Source organism: Rissa tridactyla, chromosome 5 (assembly GCF_028500815.1).
Source record: "Rissa tridactyla isolate bRisTri1 chromosome 5, bRisTri1.patW.cur.20221130, whole genome shotgun sequence".
In the NCBI taxonomy this organism is placed as follows: Eukaryota; Metazoa; Chordata; class Aves; order Charadriiformes; family Laridae; genus Rissa; species Rissa tridactyla.
The window spans coordinates 74,991,001-75,012,929 of record NC_071470.1 but is presented as its reverse complement, the minus strand read 5'-3'; the positions used below and the strand labels follow the sequence as shown (position 1 = coordinate 75,012,929).

At 43.3% G+C, this 21,929-nt stretch overlaps 1 protein-coding gene across 5 annotated transcripts in view; it reads left to right on the top strand.

Annotated features, from left to right (window-relative positions):
• Positions 1 to 6,881: 6,881 nt before the first annotated feature.
• LRBA (LPS responsive beige-like anchor protein) overlaps positions 6,882 to 21,929 on the top strand; it is a 412,475-nt gene continuing 397,427 nt past the window's right edge. For 3 of the 5 annotated variants that reach the window (XM_054203495.1, XM_054203496.1, XM_054203493.1), the window contains exons 1-2: positions 6,883 to 7,293; positions 7,528 to 8,002. In XM_054203495.1, coding sequence (XP_054059470.1) covers positions 7,775 to 8,002 — 228 coding nt within the window. In that variant the 5' untranslated portion in view covers positions 6,883 to 7,293; positions 7,528 to 7,774. Of the gene's footprint in view, positions 7,294 to 7,527; positions 8,003 to 21,929 lie in introns of all 5 variants that reach the window. The other 2 variants (XM_054203497.1, XM_054203494.1) reach the window with 2 other exon arrangements.

The following is a 21,929-nucleotide window of genomic DNA, read 5'->3' as shown; positions in this document are numbered from 1 at the left end:
GTAACTATACAATAGACCTGAAAGACTGAAGCATCACAATCTATGCCAACAGTGAGCTCTTTCTATTATTGTTATTATTATCATTATTATTATTATTATTATTATTAAAGTTTTTGTTACTCATTCCTTTCTGTGACGTAGCACAGGTCCGTAACTGCATTTATTCTACAGGTCTTAATCCAGCCTCTGTGAGAAGCAATTTGTTGGGGATTTCAAAACATCCTCTGAGATCATACTAGAGTTTTAAGCAGAGAACCTCTCATAATCCCTCTCAAAACTCTAATACGGAGCTATTTCTGTGTCTTCTGCTTCTTTTGGACCCTTTGCGTTCGACTCTGGCCTTTTACGTAGCAAAACCGGGTTTGGCTGGAGAGTTTGAACAGCATGTGAGAAATGATTGGCGTGCAGCGATGTGGGTGGGTACAGCTGCTGCTGGGCCAGGAGCTGCGGCTTCCCCAGTCTCACAGAACCCCTTGTGTCCAGCACAGCAGCACAGGTAAGCGCAGGCTCAAGGCCACCTCCCTCCAGCACCCTCTGTAAGCGTGCAGATACCTGACCTGATGGAAATGGCATTTAATCTCGGGTTTTGGTGAATAGGTCCTTAGTGAAGAAACATGATTTGTAGTGTCTTCTGTATGCTAATGCCATACACCTTTGTTTTGCTCAAACACAGCATAGGGCTTCCTACCAAAGCAGAAAACCAAGTAAAACATGTCTTACAGTGCTGTCAGAAACTTGATTTTTAAGAGGACTTTCATAACAATTACATCTTTTAGTACGAATGAGGGAGTGGAAAAAAGGCTAACAAAATAAGGGTGTGTGACTCAAAAGGAAAGTAAGGAGCGCTCATTAAAAATAACGCACAACGAAACGAGTTGTTTCATAAGTTTATTCAGAATTTACTGTGGTAAAAGTTCATATTTCCTTTGACGGAGATGAAATATTTCCTGACATGACTTGGATAGTGTAAGGAATTACACTGACATTTTGAAGATCCTTCCTAAGCCAAAGGAACCAAAGAAATGAACTAAAGCAGCGTCTTCAGCTCAGTACCGGCATAATTTCCTTAGAGAATGGAAATGCATTTTCTAATGCCACCTAGATGAGACTCATTAAGCATTCATTTATTAATTCAGTGCTTTTAAGCACACTGATAGCAGTAATCACGAGCACGTGATGCAGACAAATGAAGAGATATACTGATTACACTTCTAAACAAAATGAGTCAAATTCACCATATGCATTTTTAAAAATACATTATAAAAAAGTAAAATTCTACATTATAAAAATGCACTGAAGTATTTTTTAAAAATAAAATAATACTACCTAACCCATACCGCAAAAGCCTTCACACCTAATCAAAAGAAAACTTCCTCTTTAGGCAAGGCTAATCTTTATTTTGGGATTACATTGCTCTCTTGAAGTATTATGTTCTCTGTAGCAACAGAGAGGACCTCTCATATTTAAGGTCAACAGTATTTATAAGCAGCTTTTTAACTTGGATTCTAATTTCTAGTCAAGGATTTTTAAAGCAGCTCTGAATCACAGAATCACAGAATCATTTAGGTTGGAAAAGACCCTTAAGATCATCCAGCCCAACCGTTAACCTAGCACTGCCAAGTCCACCGCTAAACCATGTCCCCAAGTGCCACGACTACACATCTTGTAGATACCGCCAGGGATGGCAATTGCACCGCTTCCCTGGGCAGCCTGTTCCAGTGCTTGATAACCCTTTTGTTGAAGTAATTTTTCCTAATATCCAATCTAAACCTCCCCTGGCACAAATTGAGGCCATTTCCTCTTGTCCAATGCTCAAGATCAAGGAGCATTTTGCCATAAAAAGTTATAAAATTATATATGATTTCTTTTCCCTCATTTTGCTTATAGGCAGAGTATTTTATTGCTAAAGTGTACTTAATTCAAAACTTTTTCTGACATTACTGGATGTCATGAGCCTTCCCTCCACCCCAACAAAACTGAACTCATCAATTTAGTTGGACTGTGTAAGCAGAGGGAAATTATGCATTATTATGGACACTTGCGTCCTTATCCTATATGAACTAAATGGTTTTTTTTTTTACATAAAAGATCTGATCCCAGAGCACTGTTCAGATTTAGCTGCAGCAATTAAAAAGGTTAATGACTCCAGCTGCCAAAAATTACTCTTCTTGCAACAGCTGCAACGAAGCTGGCAGTGGGTCTGCTCCTTAGTTGCTGTACCTCACTCCCCCCACTAGCTATGGATGCACACTGAAAGATACCACCAAGTCTACTCTCCCCCAGGGCTGAACAGTCCCAGCGCGCTCAGCCTCTCCTCCTACACCAGATGTTTGAGGATCTTCTCCATCTTTGTAGCCCGTTGCAGGACCCACTCCAGTATGCCCCTGTGTCGCTTGTACTGGGGAGCCTGGAATGGGACACAGCATCCCGGATGGGGCCTGATCAGTGATGAGTAGAAGGTTCAGAAGATTTGAATAGAGCTTCTAAACCAGCACACGTGGTAATACTTTAAAAGGATATTTAAACAGAAAATATATTTTTCATTTTTCTTAAAGTCAAGTTCAGAGACTTTACCGGTACTTTCCATAAAATGTTATGGAGTTCTTTCCCAATCTGGAGTTTAAATTAATTTTTAATCCATGCGTTTTGATTTCTTTTGGGTTGTAAGGTTCAGAGAAAACTTTGTGTCATTTTTTATTCCCTTAGCTCAACGCTTCCAGTTTGATTGTGGGAGGCAGAACCAGCATTAGACTTGTAACCACACTTGGGAAACTCAGGACAAAGGATTAAGACAGATTGGGAGGGTTTACTCCCAATTCTCAGCTATACTTAAATAACTTTTGTCTAACATAGTCTATTTCTCCAAACATTGGGCCGTGGGTTTTCGGCAACTACCATGGTTGCTTGAACAGAAAACTGGCCCAAATGGAGAACAGATCACTTGGTGAATTTACCTTTGGTTTTACCTGGCTGAAAAATCAAATTAAAACAACAGTCTTTGGAACCCCAGACTGGCAGTGTGCTGAACGTTACCTGCCTTGACTGATGCACATCCCCTACTGCCTTTAACAATCAAGACCAGTCAAGAAGTATTTATTTATCTATAAGAAAATACGGGAAGATCTGACAGGATTCAACGTGACAGTGCTGTCTTCACTGGCAAACTGCATTTGCTGGCTATTGGAGTATGCAGTTTGGATGAAAACATCTGAAATCCATTGAGCTGGATTTTAGCAATTAATTTTCTTCTGTTTATTTTTTTTTCTAATGTGATGTTAAAACAAAGAAGAAAGCAGAAAAAGATTAACAACAAATGTTGCATTCTACGCAGATAACAGGAGAGGCCAGAAATAGCACTCATACTCCAAGTCACTAGGTACAGAAAAAATTCCAAACATATTTCATTTCTGCTTTTGCCCGGTGGCGATAGCCTGATGAAGAGTGTAGAGATAAAGGCCAAGATAAAGGCCATTTTAAGTATTCCCTTGGAGGCAGGGAATACTTAAAAGCAGGCAGGTAAAACTGATGTGCAAAAATGGGTACTTAGCCAGTTTAAAGGCTCAAATAAAAATTAGATCTTCCTTACAAGGGGGAAGACAATACTTTAGGGAACTACAGGTGACTCATAGAAAGACGGGGAAGCTCAAGCAATAGAAGTGAGAAATCTAAAACATGCTTGAGAAATGCTGGTGTCAGGGAACTCTTAAGATGAAAATGTCAAGATTATACAGCATGTGTAGAACCACACAAGCTCACTGTAGCTTCGTAGAGACTGAACGTGTCAGCATTACAGTTCTAAACATTTCTAATTCTGAGGGAGAAACTGCAGATGTTTGCTACTCAAATTAGAGATTATCATCTCTTCCTAATAATGTATGTATGTAACTAAGGGAGACGAGGAAAGAAAGAAAAAAAAAAAGAGCTTACTCCTTTCTTAGGACTTGGAAATTCAAACAAGAAAGCAGCTATGAAATATTCTGGTCTTGACGTACATTCTATAGATAAATGTAACAATGTAAGAAAATTATGTAGGAAGGGAATGGAACAAGCATTATAACGGAACATGATCCAGGGTGTCTTATTTTTTGCCCCAAAACTGTGGGAAATATGATACCAACACACACAAAGTATGGCATTCCCAAATCAGGCCACAGACAAGTTAAAATATTATTTAGTAATAATATAACCAGTTAGAATAGTATTTAATAATTACAATCTTCTTTAGCGTGCTTATCAGGAACATTGCACGGCACTTCAGAAAGCCATTTTCCAGAAAAACCGTGGCTTGATTTTGTTTGTACCTTTTTTGTGTAAAGGGAGGCGAAGATACAAACAATTTTGTCCCAAACATGGTGCAACGTCAAGAACAAGGTGCAATTTTTGTTTCCCAGACAAGACACCCGCTGGCCTCTTTGGAGTTTCACTGGGGTCAGATTTCAAAACACAGAATTTTTTACCAATTTAAAGATTCATTCCTTTTCCCTCCATAGAATTAAATAAGTGACAGCTTTTTACATCAGAGAGGATGTTAAGCATGTTCATGAAGCGTTAAAATGTACATATATTTATATTTTTTCCTATATCTATCTATCTGCGAGTCATGCCCACATCTCTGAAATGATCCTTCTGTTGGAAACCTTTGTTGTTGAGATACTTCTTTTATAAAACTGGTACACTTGCCTGTCTGTTAACGGCTCATAGGGGCTCGCACAGTCCTTACAAGGATGTATAATCCTTATTAACACAAACAGTCTCGTTAAAAGTGCAGCGTTGAAGACTCCTTGAATGGCGAGTTTGGAGGCGCAGACCCTCTTAATTCTTTATTACCAGATATTCACATTAACATCAGACAAATAGGTTCATTTATAAAGGTCAAACAAAAGGTTGTTTAGTCTGGAGAAAAGGAGGCTGAGGGGAGACCTTATCGCTCTCTACAACTACCTGAAAGGAGGCTGTAAAGGGGTCGGGGTCGGTCTCTTCTCCCAAGTAACAAGGGATAGGACAAAATGAAACAGCCTCAAGTTGTGCCATGGGATTTGGGATCAACATTAGGAAAAATTTCTACACCGAAAGGGTTATCAAGTATTGGAATAGGCTGCCCAGGGAAGCAGGGGAATTGCCATCCTTGGAGGAATTTAGAAGACGGGTAGATGTGGTGCTCAGCGACATGGTTGAGTGATGATTTGTGTCAGAGTTAGGTTGATGGTTGGACTAGATGATCTGAAAGGCCCCTTCCAGCCCAGGTGATTCTATGATCTGAGATAACACACCCATTTGTCACTCAAGCCACCTCAGAAGGAAGCGCGGAAAGGGCGCCGATTCTCGTGCTGCACAACCAGCAGGAAGCAGGACCCGGAGTTTTGCGTTGGAGGTTACCAACGGGGTGCTTCGCTCACTGTTTCCAGGGCACGCAACGGCAGGTGCAGTTACTGCCTCCAGTCACCGGGATTTGGTGGGTGTTACTTGTTCACCTCCACGGCAGAGGCAGGAGGGAGGGAGGGAGAAGGGAGATTTGAGGAGCGGGCCGCTGCCATGCCAGGAAGGGCACCTCGGGGCCTTCCCCCCTCCGGCCACAGGTGGCCACAGGTCCTCTCCGCGTTGCCCGGCCACCTCAGCTCGACCTTCTGAGGGCCGGGCGCCGCGGGCGGGCCCACACCGCTTGGCGGGAAACTTCGCCCGTGGCCACCGGCCCCGCCGCTGGCCGAGCGGTACCGCCACCGCCGCCGTTTACCCGCTGGAAATGGCCACCCCGCGGCGCGGGAGGCCGGCCCAGGGGCGGGGAGGGCACGGAGGGCAAGGCCGCGCCTCCGCCCGCCCCTTCGGGGACGAGACCGCCCCGCGCCGGGGCACGGCCCCGCTGCCAGCCGTGCTCGGCGGGAGCTGAGGGGCGGTGGGTCTAACGCCGCCCCCTTCGCTGGCACCGAGAGGGCGTTTGGGGCAGGGGCCCGTCGCCCGGGCGCGACACCAGCCCTCCCGCAAGCCCGTCGAGAAAGCGGAGCTGCCTCCGACGCCAACCCGAAACAACCAGCGTTTCGCCCTGAAGGAAGGGGGCGATGTTTCGTCCCTCCTCTGTGCCCCCCTTCGACCGCCATTCGTCAAATCCGGGCGGTGTCTCGCATGACCTATATTCGCGTCCCCGGAGAGCAGCGCCGGCAGGCGGAGGAAGGACGGACGGACGCACAGGCTGGGGGTCAGGGTGGGAAGCGGCTCACCCGCCGCCCCACGATCGCTACTGACGGGGGCGTGGGGGGGGCCCCGCCGCCCCGCTCCCCCCTGCGGCGGCAGGAGCTCTACCGGGGAGCTTTGAACGTCCTCCCCCCCCCCCACCGCCGCCCAGGCGCTCCCGGCCCCTCCGGTTTGGGGGTGCGAAGGCAGAGTGTGCAGCCGGCTTCGCTCCTGCACGCCGCTTACTGCCGCTCGCGTATGGTTTCTTTTATTCTTTAACGATGAAAAACAAACACAACCCCCAAAAAAACCCAAACAACAAACCAACCCGAAAACCACCCTCCCCAAAGAAAGGGCTTCAAAACAGTTACAGAACAGCCCAACAAAGTTTGGGGGGAGTGGTTGCGTACCGCCTTAGGGCCAGCCGGGTCCCCGCAGGTGAGTGTCCCCACGGCGGGCGCCTCGGGAGGCCGGGCCGGGCATGGGGGGGTGTGTGGCTGCGTGTGGAGCGTGGGGCCGCAGCGGTGGGTGAGGCGCGGGGGGAAGAGGAGGGACGGCCGCCGCCTCCCCGCCGCCGTGGCCTCGCCGTGGCTCCCCACCTTCCCGCCGCGCACCTGGGCGCACCTGAGCACACCTGGGCGTGCGCGAACCGGAGGCCCCCGCCCCGCACGGTGACGGCCCGGCCCGCCCCGCACGGCCGCGCAGGCGCACGGCTCCTGGCCCGGCGGCGCTCCGGCGGGTGAGCGCTGTCATGGCGGCAGCGAGCGGCAGCGTCGGCAGGAAGAGATGGGGCTAATCGAGACCGCGGCGTGAGGCGGCAGCGGCTGAAACTTCAGGCGCCTTTCGGAGAGCGGGGCGGCTGGCGCTGCGCGGCCCGCCCTCCGCAGCCGGCCGGCGGGGCAGAGCGGAGCGGAACGGAACAGCCGCGCCGCCTCCCCGGCCCCGGAGCCGGGCGTCAGGGCAGCCCGCGCCCCCTCGGCGGGGGTAGCCAGCGGTGAGTGCGAACTTGCCCGGCGGCGGGTGGCTGCACCTGTCCCCGCCGGCCGTGCGAGGGCAGGAGCCGGAGACGCGGCAGCCGAGGAGCTGGGCGGGAAGGAGGAGCGTATTCCCTTTTTAAAAAAAAAAAAGGTAATTTAAAAAAAAAAAAATTAAGTCCCTCACGGCCGCGCTCGGAGCGCGGCTCGCGCCGTACGGCGGGTGTGCGGGGGAGCAGGTGGGGGGCGGCGGGAGCGCTCCTGAGGCGGCCGGCGCGGGGCAGGGGCAGGGCGCGGGGGCGGCGGGCTGGCGGTGGGACCCCCCCGGGCTGGCGGGGAGCGCCCTGCCCTCGCCGCGGACTGAAAAATGTCTGGGGTTGTCCTTCAGGGCCGTAAATACCTGCCGGAGGGCAGAGAGCTGCTGACAGACGCCTCCTGCTGAGGAGGAGAGAGCTGGGACTCCGAGGGCGCGTCCTCCCTGTCGGCCCCCCCCCGCCGCCGGACGCGGGTTTCCTCAGGAGCCGGAGCCGAAGGGCAGGAGCGGGCCACCGGCTCCCTCCCCGGTAGCCCAAGTCGCTCCTTCTTCCCTGTGCGGCCGTTGGCGTTTCAAGTCGTGACCTGAAGGGAAGCTGGGCATGGCGAGCGAAGACAAACAAGTTGCTCAGCCAACAGGTGATGATGGAGGACGAGGTGGAGGAGGAGCGGGAAAAGAAGGAAACGCTGCTGAAGGGGGAAGTGTGCCGCAGCCGTTGAATCCAGGAGTCCCCATCCGAGGCATCAAGATGAAATTTGCTGTGGTGACAGGACTGATGGAAGTTGGGGAAGTGTCCAACAGGGACATAGTCGACACTGTGTTTAATCTGGTAAGTTAGTTGCCTTTTTGGGCGTGAGAGGAAAGAACAGCATATGCATGCAGAAGAGTCCCATGCTTTTTTGGTGTTGTTTTTCTGTCAATTTTTTTTTTTTTGCATGTTTACACTTTCACCATACTAGATTTCAGCTAGGTTTTTTTTTTTTTTTACACAAAAGCTAAAAATAAAGCATATGAGCCTCCCCGTATGCATTTAAACTTGAAACAGCTCTCAACAGCATCCTCCTTAGTTTGCCTCAGAGAAATTGCTGCTTTATTTAGAACTGAAGTGTATTGTTATGTTTAAACATTCAACAGGTGTACTCAACAAGAAAGTTAAATGTTGATTTAGTAACTCAAACTGTCATCAGAACGCACACTTCGTTGTTTTAAGCCAAAACAACTTTTCCTGTGAAGATGTTTGTGTCCCTTTTTTTCCTTCCCCTTTGCTTTGGAAGTAAGCAGAACTTTCATGTTCTGTTTACAGGGAGTGAGGGTGTCAGGGAACAGTTCATTCAAATGCTTTACTTAATTTGCTTATTGGGAAGAGTAGAACGTGGTTTCAATGTCCTTTTTTTATTAATGAATCAGGTAGTCAGTTGCTGTTTTTTGAATACAGTACAGTATTTAATACTTCGTAACAGATCTCACTAAAAATTGAGGATACAACTTTTCCTGTTGAAGCTGCAAAGGTAATATATACCGTTGAACTTCTTGGGCCACACTTAAAACAACTAGGCAAGGTGTTCATGTTTGCTTGCTGAAGGGGACCAAACAGGAGAAAAACTGTCTGTAAGTTTACAAAGATACTCTGCTATTATCAGAGTTCTCAAAACATCTCTAAAAATACCCGTCGTTCCTCCTTCTTCCTTTTAGTGAGCACCTTTGACTTTAAAACAGTGTGGTTTCTGACAAACCAGGAAGTGAGAGCATGTAATAGTATAAAGCTCGGTAACAAGGAAAGTTGACGCAAAGGGCATACTGTTTTTTAAATGTTGTTTGCATTTCAGTTTTGTTAGTAGTATTCTTTGCTACGTGCAAGCTTTAATGGTCACTAAATATTTGTGCGTGCTGTGTCTGTTTAAAGTTTTTTGATGTTATCTTCTTGGGATATGATAAATGTTTATTTTTTGAATGTTTTCGCATTAACAGAATGTAATGTTCTAAAGTGTTTGGATTGAAGTCCCTATACAGAGGAATTGCAGTACTGCTAACAGAAAAGTCAAGATAGAGGTTTAATGGATGCTTCAAGTATGAGAAAGTGATTTCAGTTACTTAGAGTCCGCTTGACAATGATCCTTGACAGAACCCGGTGCTCAGATATACGGACATGAGGTTCAAAAGGAAATTCTAGTAAATAGTTTACAATTTAGGACACTTGTGTGAAGGGAAGTTGTTGATGAGTGTGTTAAATTTTACTTTGTTTCTAGCATGGTCTTTTGAGTGGTGTACAGGAGGTATATTTTATGGCAGCAGTGGAAAGAGGTTCAGCAGAATAATTAAAAACGTAAAAGCTCCTCGATCCTGGGATTCCTTTTCTGCTCCATTTTGGACAAGAGAGGAAGAAAAAATTCAGCTTGATTCAGAGAATCCTTGATTTTAGATTTAAGAGGTATGGAGAACTTGACCTGTGGACTGCATTCTCCTGGGTCTTTATTTTCCAAATAGAAGTAGGGGAGAGTTTCTGGCCCTGGAAAGTTTTGAAACTGTGTTTTCACTTTTTCTGCAAGTGAAACAACATCCCGGACCTCTCCAGGAAGATTCCCCACTGTTCTCAGTGGCTCACCTGCCTACGATGCGGGAGGCTAAAGTTCATGCTCCTGCAACACGTTATTTTATCAGAGCAGAAGTAATCACTTGATAGCTATCATGAAACAACCAGTAGTTTGGTAGTAAGTACACTTTACCTGGACTATGTGAGAATAAAATCCAAATTTTTGGGCAATATCAAAAAAAGTAGGTCCCTTGGTTTCTCTGAGTCCCAGGAAAACATATCAGCTGGTGATTAATTTGGAAGGAGAAGATGTCTCGATGTTCTGTGGTTTTATTAAAACTGAAATGCTTAAAGAAATCAAGCCAATCAACAAACTCATAGGTTTTGTTACAGAAAGCATCTGTCTTCTGGATTTTTTTTTAATTTTTTTTTTTTTTGCAAAAACTGTTAAACTGACTTTTTAATATAGCTTTCTTGGGGTATGAGATCTCCCTACAAAGCAATATTCATCCCTCTCTCATTGAGTTCAGTTGTTAGCTGTGACCTCTTTGATTAGTCGATTAATATTCCTGAAATCACACTGATCAGAATTTAAGGCATGTGAAATACTGGTTAGCAATGGTGTACTTACTTTTCTGTGCGTGTATGCGGAAAGTTAACTGTTGTATGAAAAAGGGATCCTTAGCTATGTCTTTTCTGGTAGTTTGTTTCCCAGCAGCTTTCGGAGTGAGTTTACTTGGGGTTCAGTTGGGTGTGTGAAAATCATGCTGTGATCTGTTGTTACTAACGGGGTTAAGCCCAACATATCCCCTCCTATGGGGTTTCATTCAGTTTGGTGACTAATAACTGCACTACCTCGGTGGTGTTAGCAGAAATCGGCTAGCTTGCTTCTTGTACTTTGAAAGGAGGAGATGTACGGTATTTGGGGGATTTTTTTGATCACTAAAGTGAGACATCATTGGGCCAGAGTGGAAGGAAGGCTGGGAAAATCTGTGTCAAGCGGTGTTTTTACAGACTTACTCTTTATATCATAACCACCCTCAAGCGTGAAGAGTTTATTTTTTAAAAAGGGAGGTTAGCTGACCTGATTTTTATTTCTTGAGCAAACATGTTGCTCTTAATTATGCCCTTCAAGTTTGCTGTAGCATATGGAGATTATGGTGAATTTTCAAGAGAAGCCCAAAGTGCTGTCTTCACATTCCTTATCTTTAAGGACTTAAGAGATGGTCGTATTTTATATGTGAAAGACTTAGAAGGTCAAAAATTAAAGTGCGCAGTAATTGACCTGCTGCTTATTAGAGAAATTTAAGCTTCCTTAGTCCTAATTACTTGAGTAAATAACTTATTCAGTCCAGCAATGTTGGATCCTGGAGCTGAGAACCACCTATAACACTTTCTCTGTCCAGCAGTATAACAGAGGGCTTAGCGAGCTCACTTGTAGCGTGCATCAAAAACCTAGTAGTCTCATTGTATTGTCTTCGGAAATTCTGCTCTTAGAAATATTCAATTTGATCTGCTTCATTTTGGTCAGCATTGTCTGAGAACCTAGTTTTCCAGCCCGTGTTAGGTACAACTTTGTGTATTTCAGCACTTCTTAAAATTGAGACGGAAAATACTGACTTTAAAGAAAGAAGCTTTTTATTCTGTGAAAAACATTGAAACCGCATTCTTGTTCAAGCATTAATCTGTTCTGTTACTTTTCTGACAGACAGTAAGCTAAACTATGGGTTTATATTGCTCATGCACTGTGAATGATATTTTTAATTGACGTTGGGCAGCAATAACTCCTTGAATTTCCTTTGAATACAAATCAGGTGAATTCCTGTTCATTATCTCATATCTGCCCTCCACTCCTTAGTTTATTAAAATAAAAAACCTCCTGGTGGGAGAGGATGATAGAATGGAAAAATAAATTATTTACAGTGGGATCTGTTACTAACTTAAAATACCTATGTGTCTTTCATAGTAAAATAGAAAGACAACTTGACCTCCTACTAATGAAGAAACTTTTAGGTAGAGTAGTAGAAATAATTCAGCAATTGGCAAAATTTAAAAACATATATATATATATATATATATAAAAAATTAGTTACTAGTGTCAAAAAGATTTTTAGGATCTGAGGTTTTCAGGTGTAGAGAACAAATTATCTTTTGAAGGCTATACAACCTGCATTGGAAGTGTCAGAGGTCCTGCAAAATCTTTTCTGGATTAAAATTCTGTGTGGAGTTTCTGGTCTACTCCATTCTCGATGGGCTTGTCTTGTATCGTATGTCAATGCTGTCTTGTTTCCAAGTTATTGCAAGTTTCTTGTTTATATGTAAAACTTAGGTGAGTGCGTATTCTTGTCTTTCAAGAGACAAAGAGCTCTCACTGACAAGAGTTTTGTTCATAATGGATGCCGTATGTGCAGGGGTTAACTATGCTAGATCATTAGGTTTGTAGTGGGAAATGGGTATTCTGGCAAAATTCTGTGATGTTTCAAGCAGATGACCGTACAACTATCGTCTTTCTCTGTGGTACTGGTGTAATACAGTTTGGTGACTTCATGCCAGAATTTACTCAGGTCTCAAGTTGAGTAGTGTATAGAGACAATAGATATTCTAAACTTTCTGCTCTCCTCTAAAGAAATGCCATGCCATGCTCTAAGCCAGTTTTGTTTTAAAAAGCTTTAGCACTTCTAATTGTTCTGTTGACTATAATATACATTCGGTTATTTGTTGCAGTTTCTTTTTTTTTTTTTCCCCTCAGTCTGTGTTGCAAAGACTTTTTTTAATGTTCTGTACGTCTCTTTAGTGAGGAGATTGTGCTGTTGCTTTTGATTCTGTTTGTGGATTATGAGGTCTTTGCCAAGAGTCCCCTTGAAGTGCAAATGAGAAAGAAATCTTAGTTTTTATCACCTTTGAAGGAAAAATAACGGTATCTCAGGAGCAAAGACTAAAATTACTTTAAAAACTTCATTTGTCACCTCCGTCACTTCTGCCAGACTTTACTAAAACCACGAACAAAAATCAATTTAACTTTTAAAAATTCCTACTGTTTACTTTCCTTGTTTCTTCTTTGTAAAGTAACCTTCTTCCCTGACCCAACTTGACTTATTTTATAGAACAAATCTGAGATAAAGGTCAGGACTGCCACTTGTTTGCCTTCTGCTCGTGTGCCCTCTGCTCTTTTTGTCTTGTCTCTATTGCTATGGTTTCTGCACTCTGAACTCTTTATCGTTATTCATATTGAAAGCTAATGGTATCACCTGCTGATACAACAGGTTTCTTATTTGGTATGAATGTTTCTGAAACACTATTACAATGGATTTTATGAAGTAGAAATTCTCCTTTTTTCATCCCTAGTCACAGACTTTTTTTTGCGTGTACGTCCTCCAAAGCAAATGCTGGTAGAATTAAATGTATTACAGTAGTAAAAATGCACCATAAATGTCTTCATAACAATGCATTGGTTTTATTACATTATTGTATGTTTTTAGAGAATACTAGGATTTTTTTTCCTATATTAACTTATCAATGCTGATAGCAAGTGAGAGTAACCACATAGTTTCTAGAGCGTCACTGAATATTGTGCATTTCTTAATATATGCAGTCTTCCCTAGTAGGTTCCCAGTAAGTACACCTCTGGCTACAGTTATCCTAGTTCAGTCACTTCTGTCCACTTACAGTATAGATGATAAGGTAAGTCTGTGGCTTTAGCTGGGGCACGCTTGTAGTTTGGTTTCTGTTTGGTTTTGTGGTTTGTTTTTTTTTTTTGAATCATAATAAATTGGACAGTCGGCTGTCTTAGTGATCATGCGTGGTTTTACTCTTGGTGAATGAGTGGAATTGTGGAATTGAGCAAAAGACCTATAATGCTTCCAAATCTGGCTTGATGTCCTTTTTATAAAATATAAACTTACTTCTTGCTGACCTCTTCACAGTGAGAGGCTTGTGCCCAGTTCGATGAATGAACTTAGACTCCTTGATTCCAAGTCATCTTCATGGTTTTGAAGACATCTAGTTTGGGATTTGGTAACAGTAAAAGATGACTTTGGTAAGTTTAGCTGACTAAATGAGGCTGAGAGATGTCTTTCACCAGACTTTATCTAGCTCAAAATTGTTGGGTAATGGGGGTCACTTGTCCTTCACTTAAAATAAGAATTACAGACCTTCATCTTGTTAGAATGTCTTCTGAGTAGTTATGGATAAACTTACTGTTGAAGTGATGTGTGCTGGTTTGTGTTTTTTCAGGTATTGATGCAATTTGGACATTACTCTGTAGTTAGTGGAAATATCACCCTGCGTGGTAAGTGTAGGAATTCAGGGAAAGCTTGTAGTCAGTTGAGAAAGGCATGGAATGTAGTGAGAGGGTAATGGCAGTCTTGAATGACATGCTGACGACTTAGAAGAAAATTGTCTAGGCTCTGAAGAGGAGCTGATTTGTACTTTGGCTGTGATACCAACTCACTTCTGTGACTGCAACTTAAAACACACTGTAGGATGACAAAATATTGAGGACAAAATCTTAAGACCACACACGGAAATGTTCCTTTTTTTCTCACTCTTTCTCTAACTGGCCAATTTTTATAGTTTCCCATGACCAATCTAGAGTTTCAAGTGTCTCTGAAAGCTTGTGAGTGACATGCAGTCTGCGTTTTCCAGGAGTTTTGGCAACCCGTACTGCCATTAGTAGGCTCAGTACAAACCTAAAATAAAGCTAAAAAAGCAAGGCTGAACCAGACATTTACATATAGCATGTCTTAATAATGCAATAATTGACAGACAGTTTTTAATTAGCAGTCCGTTCTACAAGAAAGACTGTTTAAAATGTGTTCATAGCATACTTTAGAATTCCCTCTTAGAGAGGAACGCATCAGTTCAGTGGCAGATTTTTCTAGCTGGTGTCCTGTAACGAAGGAGAGAGTCAGGTATCTATTGTAGTTGCTTTGCTCTCTCTAAGTAGTATTTTGTATCACCTCTGTCAGACAATAGTGGGCTCGATGGACCATTGGCCTGACCCAGTAGTGCAGATAACACAGTAATGTAGTGGCCATATGGACTGGCTCAGGAAAAGCATTTGCGGATTAGGGAATAGAATGAAATTGCTCAAAAGCATCAGGGAAATAGGTGGATGGTGTGTCAAGGTTGCTACAAATGCTGGATGTTGCAGAGTGAGATAAAAATAGATAATTATTCATGTCGGTTGAAAGAGGTTATTGGAGGGATGAATCAAAGTGTGCAGATTCAACAGGAGTGTAAGTGAAGAGAAGATTTTTCAAGTGACTGTATTGGGTGAATACTGGAGGGTGAGGAAAATCAAAGATGAGGTATTTGCTTAATTCTTTTTTGAGGCAGTGTTGGTTTGGTACGGTGTTCAGTACTCCTTGCGGAGAAGTCCTAGTCTTCTGAAAACCTTCAAGTATGATGTTTTTGTGTTAAGATTTCAAGTCTGATGAAAAATTAAAATGAGCTTTCTCTGTGGTTTCTTTCACTATCCATATATTTGTTTTACCACCTATTGGGGAACCTGCGGTCATTCTGAACTGTATCCCACTTGACATGGTATTCTGGCTTTTTTTTTTTTTTAATAGATAAGTTGGTAACTTAAAGACAGAAGCTTTATGAGGTCATGAAGTTCTTCGTGAACCATAAGGAGGAAGCTTTAATCTGTTGCACGGATTAAATAAGCTCTACAGTTTAGTCATTGGTTGTGAAATAGCTGCTTGCTACCTTCGGTGTTTCTGTGTATAAAACCCTTTAAGAATCTTTTCTGTCAAATTCAGTCTTGCATGCATTAAATTTATGCATATCTTTTTAAAGAGCTTCTATTTATTTTAAATGGGTCAATCTGGATGAAAGTTTTTGTTCATAATCCCTAATTACAGTTAGCTAACTTTCTGCCATTCAAGCGTCTTCCCTAGCCCCTCGAGGCCTTGCTGGCCTCTTCATAACATTTTGCATGATGGTTTTTTGGTATTAGCTTGACCTAATTACTAATGTCCTAATTTAGATTATGCTTCTGCTTTAACTACTTCTGGATTTTTCTCTTAGACTTGGTATTGCACTAGAGCATATTATTGCCTGGCCAAAAACTAGTTTGGTAATTTCCCCCCCCCCCCCCCCCCCCCCTCGAGGGAAACCTTCAGACTTTGTCTGGGAGCTCTGGCCATTTGCCAGGAATCTGAGGGCTCTAATTAATTTGCATAAAACAGGATGCTGTTGCCACCTGCTCTTTTAGTACCGCGTGTGGCCAGTGGAGACTGTAGTTTCCAGTATGCAGTGCTCGGTATTTAGAGCAGATAGCAATCAAGATGCATCCTTGCACAACTGCTGTAATCAAATTCGCTAAATAACGATGCTGCATGAGTTGCAGTTGTACCTTTTTCCTGAGACACTGTAGTCCTTGTGTTGATACCGGAAGCCTGTGGTAATTTGTGAAGAGCTTGCGTTGCTACAGTGCTTTAGATGCCAAAGCTTCACAAATAGGCATAAGTAGTTTCTAAATAGAAACTAATTTGTGGAGAAGAAAACCTAATGCCTTCCATTGCACTGGATTCCTCTAGTAATAACTGAGGAGCTGGGACCAGCTAAGTCCCAGGCACGATTTTCTTGTTAATAGCTGCCTTGAGATGATATTTAAATGAGAATAGCTAGTGGGAATAGGTCGTGCTCCGTTAGCTCCTGTAAAGGGCTCTGCGAGTTTGAGCTGCAAGTCTCTTTACTGCAGCCTGCATATGAGTAGTTCTGTTGATGTTTTTGTGTTCTACATACATCTAGCCAAAAAATTCATATGTGCTACACAGCAAATTCAGATTATTTTTTGTGTGACTGAAAAGCTGGAAGGGAGTTGTTATGGCAAAAACCTGTTCTATTTTGTCGATGCAAGTGAAGAAGGCAACACTTAAAAAGAGCTGCTAGGTTAGCTTTCCTTTGCAACTGAAAATCAAAGCCAGAGTAACCACTTAGGACTCATCTATTCTACGGAAGTGTATTATGTGTGTTCACACCAACCACTCCACCCAAGCCCTACCCCACCTCCCCCCTTTGCCATCAGCGGTTGTTCTCTGTGATGTGGACAGAAATTACAGAAATAAATTAATGAAATTAAGTCTATCCTGTATGCCCCACTTAGATACTCCAAATTTCTAGTTTTGTACTGGACTAGGCCTGTAAAACAGTAACCGTAACAGTGCATAGGGTGACCTGTAGCTTGCTTATTCTTTCTTTCGGGAATGCTGAAAGGCTAGAGGCACCAGTAAGCAGTAGGTAAGGTGGTCACGGCGGCCGGAGAGTAATTTCTCTTATACAAGAGCAGCAGGAGAACCAGTAGCATCTTGCAGTGGACTGGGAAGGGTGTGATTATGGACTCCGGGATGCTGAATGTTCATTTGATGAATCTCTCACGAATTGGTTCCTTTGTCAAACTGTGCATGTTTGGGTGGGAATTGTACTGGTTGCTTTTCCAAATATGATTGGGATGGGGCTGGGTGGGGAGCTGTTTGGTAAGTTAAGGTAAACTCTGTTGATGTAGAATTGCTGAATAAAGTCTTTGCACATCCTGCTACGTTTAAGGTTTAGTAGTCCATTATTAGAGAAGTCTTTAAGTTATGCTGTTTGCACTTCTCAGGATTGAAACTGCGTTCCTAAGGATAATTGTTTTTTGCAGGCTTATTAACGATTCGGATGGATGATTCAGGTAGACCTTGGAATCAAGTAGTGCTTAAAAAAAACAACAAAAAACCCCCCAAAAGGTTCATGATGTGGAATCATAGACATAAATTCCAAAAAAAAAAAATGGCCAATGATACAGAGGTAGAATATCTGATAAGCCTTAGAACAATGCAATCAGGGGGAGAATAGGAACCAAATGACTAATGTTGGTAATGGTGCATGACTGTTAAATAAACAAATGAAAACTATCAGTCCAGTCAGCATCTGCCTCCTGCTAATGTTTTTGTTGAAACTAAGCATGTGATTTGTCTGTCATTTGGGTTGTGAACTTGATTGAAAAGAAATTGCAAGCTTTTTTTTTTTTTCTTCTTTAAAGGGAGCTTAGTTATATTGTAGGATTTGGTTCCAGTGTATAATTTAGGTACTGTAATGCCTGACTTTTAGGTATCTGATATAGAGCATGAAACTGAGTAACTGTGACTGCATTTTTAGAATGCGTTTTGAAATAGCTAATGTGAGATGGGGAGCTGTGTATGTTTAATATATTGCTAATGTTATAGAGTGGGAGAACACAGATGCTGGGAACGGATATTTCAGTTGGGATTGCAAAAAGTTCTCTGTCCGTTTTGTAATCTACAGCCAAGGCTCACCTTGGACACTATGGTGTTTTAATACTTCAGTTTTCCTTGACTTAAACAAGTTAGCAGTGGCGCAGAACTCAACAATAAAGTGCTGTGGAAAGGGTTTTCAGGCACAGAAACTGTACCAGCAGCTTCCCATCTTTATGCAAATCCGTAAATGCTCATGGGGAAAAGTCTGCCTGGTTTTCTTGCCCATTTCTTCCTCAAAGTCAGGTCCCAGTCTTGTGCTGTGCTAGATTAGCTACTGTTTAACCTCACACCAGGACAATCTGCTTTGTCCTTTCTGTGCTCCCGTGGCTCTTCTGTGACCTGGCAGCTGCTGCCTTCGTCCTGGGCTGCAAAAGTGAGTCCTGAGCACTCATGGGATTCTGTAGTGGGCTGGGGAGCTGCGAAAGCCACTGTGCGCTGCAGTTGCTGTGGACCAGTGGATTGGCAGGGGTATTGCCTTTGGGGAGATGTTTATTCCATGGCTCATCTGAGACCTGGCACTGAAGACTTGTGCCCTTCCTGTGTACTGCTTTTAAAGTGAAATGTATATTGCTCTTTGGGAATTTTGCTGGCTTAGTAAAGTCTCACCTATGCAGGAAATTAAAGCCATCCTGATTTCTATCCTTAGTAGTAAGAGATTCAAATTGCCATTTGTCAGGAGTACCTAGCGATGGTATTCTAAGTGACTTGTACGGGGACATTTCTAACACCTCTTCTGCAAAGACTAGGCTCATATACAGCAAAGAATGCCAAATTCATGGGTATGGAGTGAAGGCACAGAAGGAAACAAGTCTCAGACCTTGTGATTAAGGTGTTTGAATAATGTTCTCCAGTCACTTGTATACGACAGGAAAGATTTGGAGCTGGAAGACAGTGGATTTCTTGCCCTCATGGTAGGGCTTTAGTAAAGTTTTCTTTATGGTGTACAGAATCCTGATTACCTTCCTGGAACATGAGTTATCAGGTAGAAGGGTTTGTCTGGTGACTGGAAGATCAACAGAGTTGGTTAGACATATTTCAGGAAGATAAATTTAAATGGCGGAAGTTTGTGTTTCTTGCTGCTGGATGGTGCTGTAGTTTTGCAGAAAAGAGATATCCCTGTTTCCAGATAGATCTTCTTTTAGGAGCATGCTTAGTACTTCTGTGTCTGGTCTTGAGAGAAGCCATGAGCAAGCTGAAAAAATGTCATGTAATAAAGAAACTTCTAAGTTCAGGCTTTCTCACAGCTATGTTTTGCGTGGCAAATTGAGAAGCCTGGAAAACTGGATACAAAGTTGAAGTTGGGGGGGAAAAAAAAAAAAAAGAAGTTTCACTTGAGAGCTAATTTAATCTTGATGCCTTTGCTGTGTTCTTAGCACTTTAAAGATGGAGATGATTGTGGGAGTTTTCAATTAGATATGCAAAGAATTGTTGGCATCTCTTTCAATTCCAGTCATATGAATAGAGGTTGAGGTGAAATTTTAGAGGAGCAACCTAACTCTGCCCAAATAAAATAACATCACAAATGAACAGTTTAGTTTAATCACTGTAATTGTGCTGTAGTAAAACTTGATTATAAACTATTTGTTTCAAATTAAAACTCTTGAAATCAAATCCTGACTGTTTAAATGTCATGATCTTGTCACTATCCTTCATATTAGAAAAGTCATGTCAGACTGGTGCAGTTACCAGTGACCGGAAAAGGAGAAAAGGAAGACCTAGGGAACTACAGGCCAGTCGGTTTCACTCAGCTCTGTGCCTGGTAAGATCATGGAGCAGATCCTCCTGGAAACTATGCTAAGGCACATGGAAAATGGAGAGGTGATGGGTGACAGCTAACATGGTTTTATTAAGGGCAAATCATGCCTGAAAAATCTGGTGGCCTTCTACATTGGGGGTTACAGCATTGGTGGATAAGGGAAGAGTGACTGATGTCATCTGCCTGGACTTGTGCAAAGCATTTGGTACTCTCCTGCACAACATCCTTGTCTCTAAATTGGAGAGTCATGGATTTGATGGGTGGATCACTTGGTGGATAAGGAATTGTCTGGATGGTTACACTTAAAGAGTTGCAGTCCACAGCTTAATGTCCAGGTGGAGACCAGTGACGAGCGGTGTTCCTTAGGGGTCCATATTGGGACCAGTATTATTTAACGTCTTTGTCGGTGACATGGACAGTGGGACTAAGTGCACCCTCAGTAAGTTTGCAGATGACACCAAGCTGAGTAGTGTGGTTGCTGCTCTAGAGGGAAGGGATGCCATCCAAAAGGACCTTGAGAGGTGGGGCCGTGCAAACCCCAAGAAGTTCAACAAGGCCAAGTGCAAGGTCCTGAACCTGGGTTGCAGCAATCCCCATCACCAAGGCTGGGTGATGAGTGAATTAAGAGCAGCCCTTATTTTTGGGATTTGGGGATATTGGTGGATGAAAAATTGAATATGAGCCAGCAAGGTGCGCTCGTGGCCCAGAAAGCCAACCACATCCTGGGCCGCATCAAAAGAAGTGTGGCCAGCAGGTTGAGGGAGGTGATTCTGACCCTCTACTCTGCTCTGGTGAGACTCTACCTGGAGTACTGTGTCCAGCTCTGAGGCCTCCAACATAGGAAGGACATAGACCTGTTGGAACAAGTCCAGAGGAGGGCCATGAAGGTGACGAGGGGTCTGGAGCACCTCTCGTATAAGGACAGGCTGAGAGAGTTGGGGTTGTTCAGCCTGGAGAAGAGAAGGCTACAGGGAGACCTTATAGCGGCCTTCCAGTACCTGAATGGGGCCTACAGGAGAGATGGGGAGGGACTCTTTATCAGGGAGTGTAATGAAAGGACAAATGGTAACAGTTTTAAACTGAAGGGTAGATTTAGATTGGATATCAGGAAGAAATTCTTTACTGTGAAGGTGATGAGACACCAGAGAAGCTGTGGATGCCTCATCCCTGGAAGTGTTCAAGGCCAGGCTGGATGGGGCTTTGAGCAGCCTAATCTAGTGGGAGGTGTCCCTGCCCATGGAACAGGGGGTTGGAACTAGATGATATTTAGGTCCTTTCCAACCCAAACCATTCTGTGATTCTTCATTAATTTCTATGTGAAAAATCACTTTGAAGTACAAAAGAGTGCCACAAAGTTAAGCTAAACTTACATTTGGAGGCAGGGGGAGGGAGAATTATTTCAGTGGATTTTGACTTGTCCTGTCTCTGTCATGTATTGTTTAGTTTGCTCTGTAGTGTGACACTGTATATTAGTCCTGTAGCTATTGCTAACTGACATGTAGGGTTTAATGAGAATTTCATGTCTCATTCCTATTAAAGTTCCTACTCCTGTGGCTGAAGCCCAGTATCATCCTGAACAGGATATTTCCATGTATTTCAGTGTAGTAATGTCACATATTACTGACAATAGACCTAGTCAGATGCAGGCTTAATGACCATTTTCTGGCATGCATGACACCTATTTCGTAGAACAGCTCTTCAGTTTTGGAATTCACTTAATGTCTTCTGTGGATTGTCAGTGCTTTCGACTTCTGTTAGAAGTGACCTTGATGCTTCAATTTCCTTTTAAAGGTAGGTATACGGGGAAGGAGGTGAACAGCTTTAAATGCTTATTTGTATTCTTCTTCCAGTTGAGTACTCAATTTCATAACTTTTAGGAGTCAGATTTAATATTTCCTATAGATTTACATATATGAGGGTAGGCATATGGATAGAACTCTGTTTCTCAACTCTGTCTAGGAGTTTTTTTGATCAAGGATACCTCTAAATGGGTTGGTTTGCCTGTGACCTTACTGTGTTGTGCTGGTTTGTGCCAGGGTAGAGTTAATTTTCTTCATAGTAGCTAGTGTGGGGCTCTGTTTTGGATTTGTGCTGGAAACAGTGTTGTTAACACAGGGATGTTTTAGTTACTGCTGAGCAGTGCTTACACAAAGGCCTTTTCTGCTCCGCACCCCACCCCACCAACAAAAAGTTGGGAGGAGACACA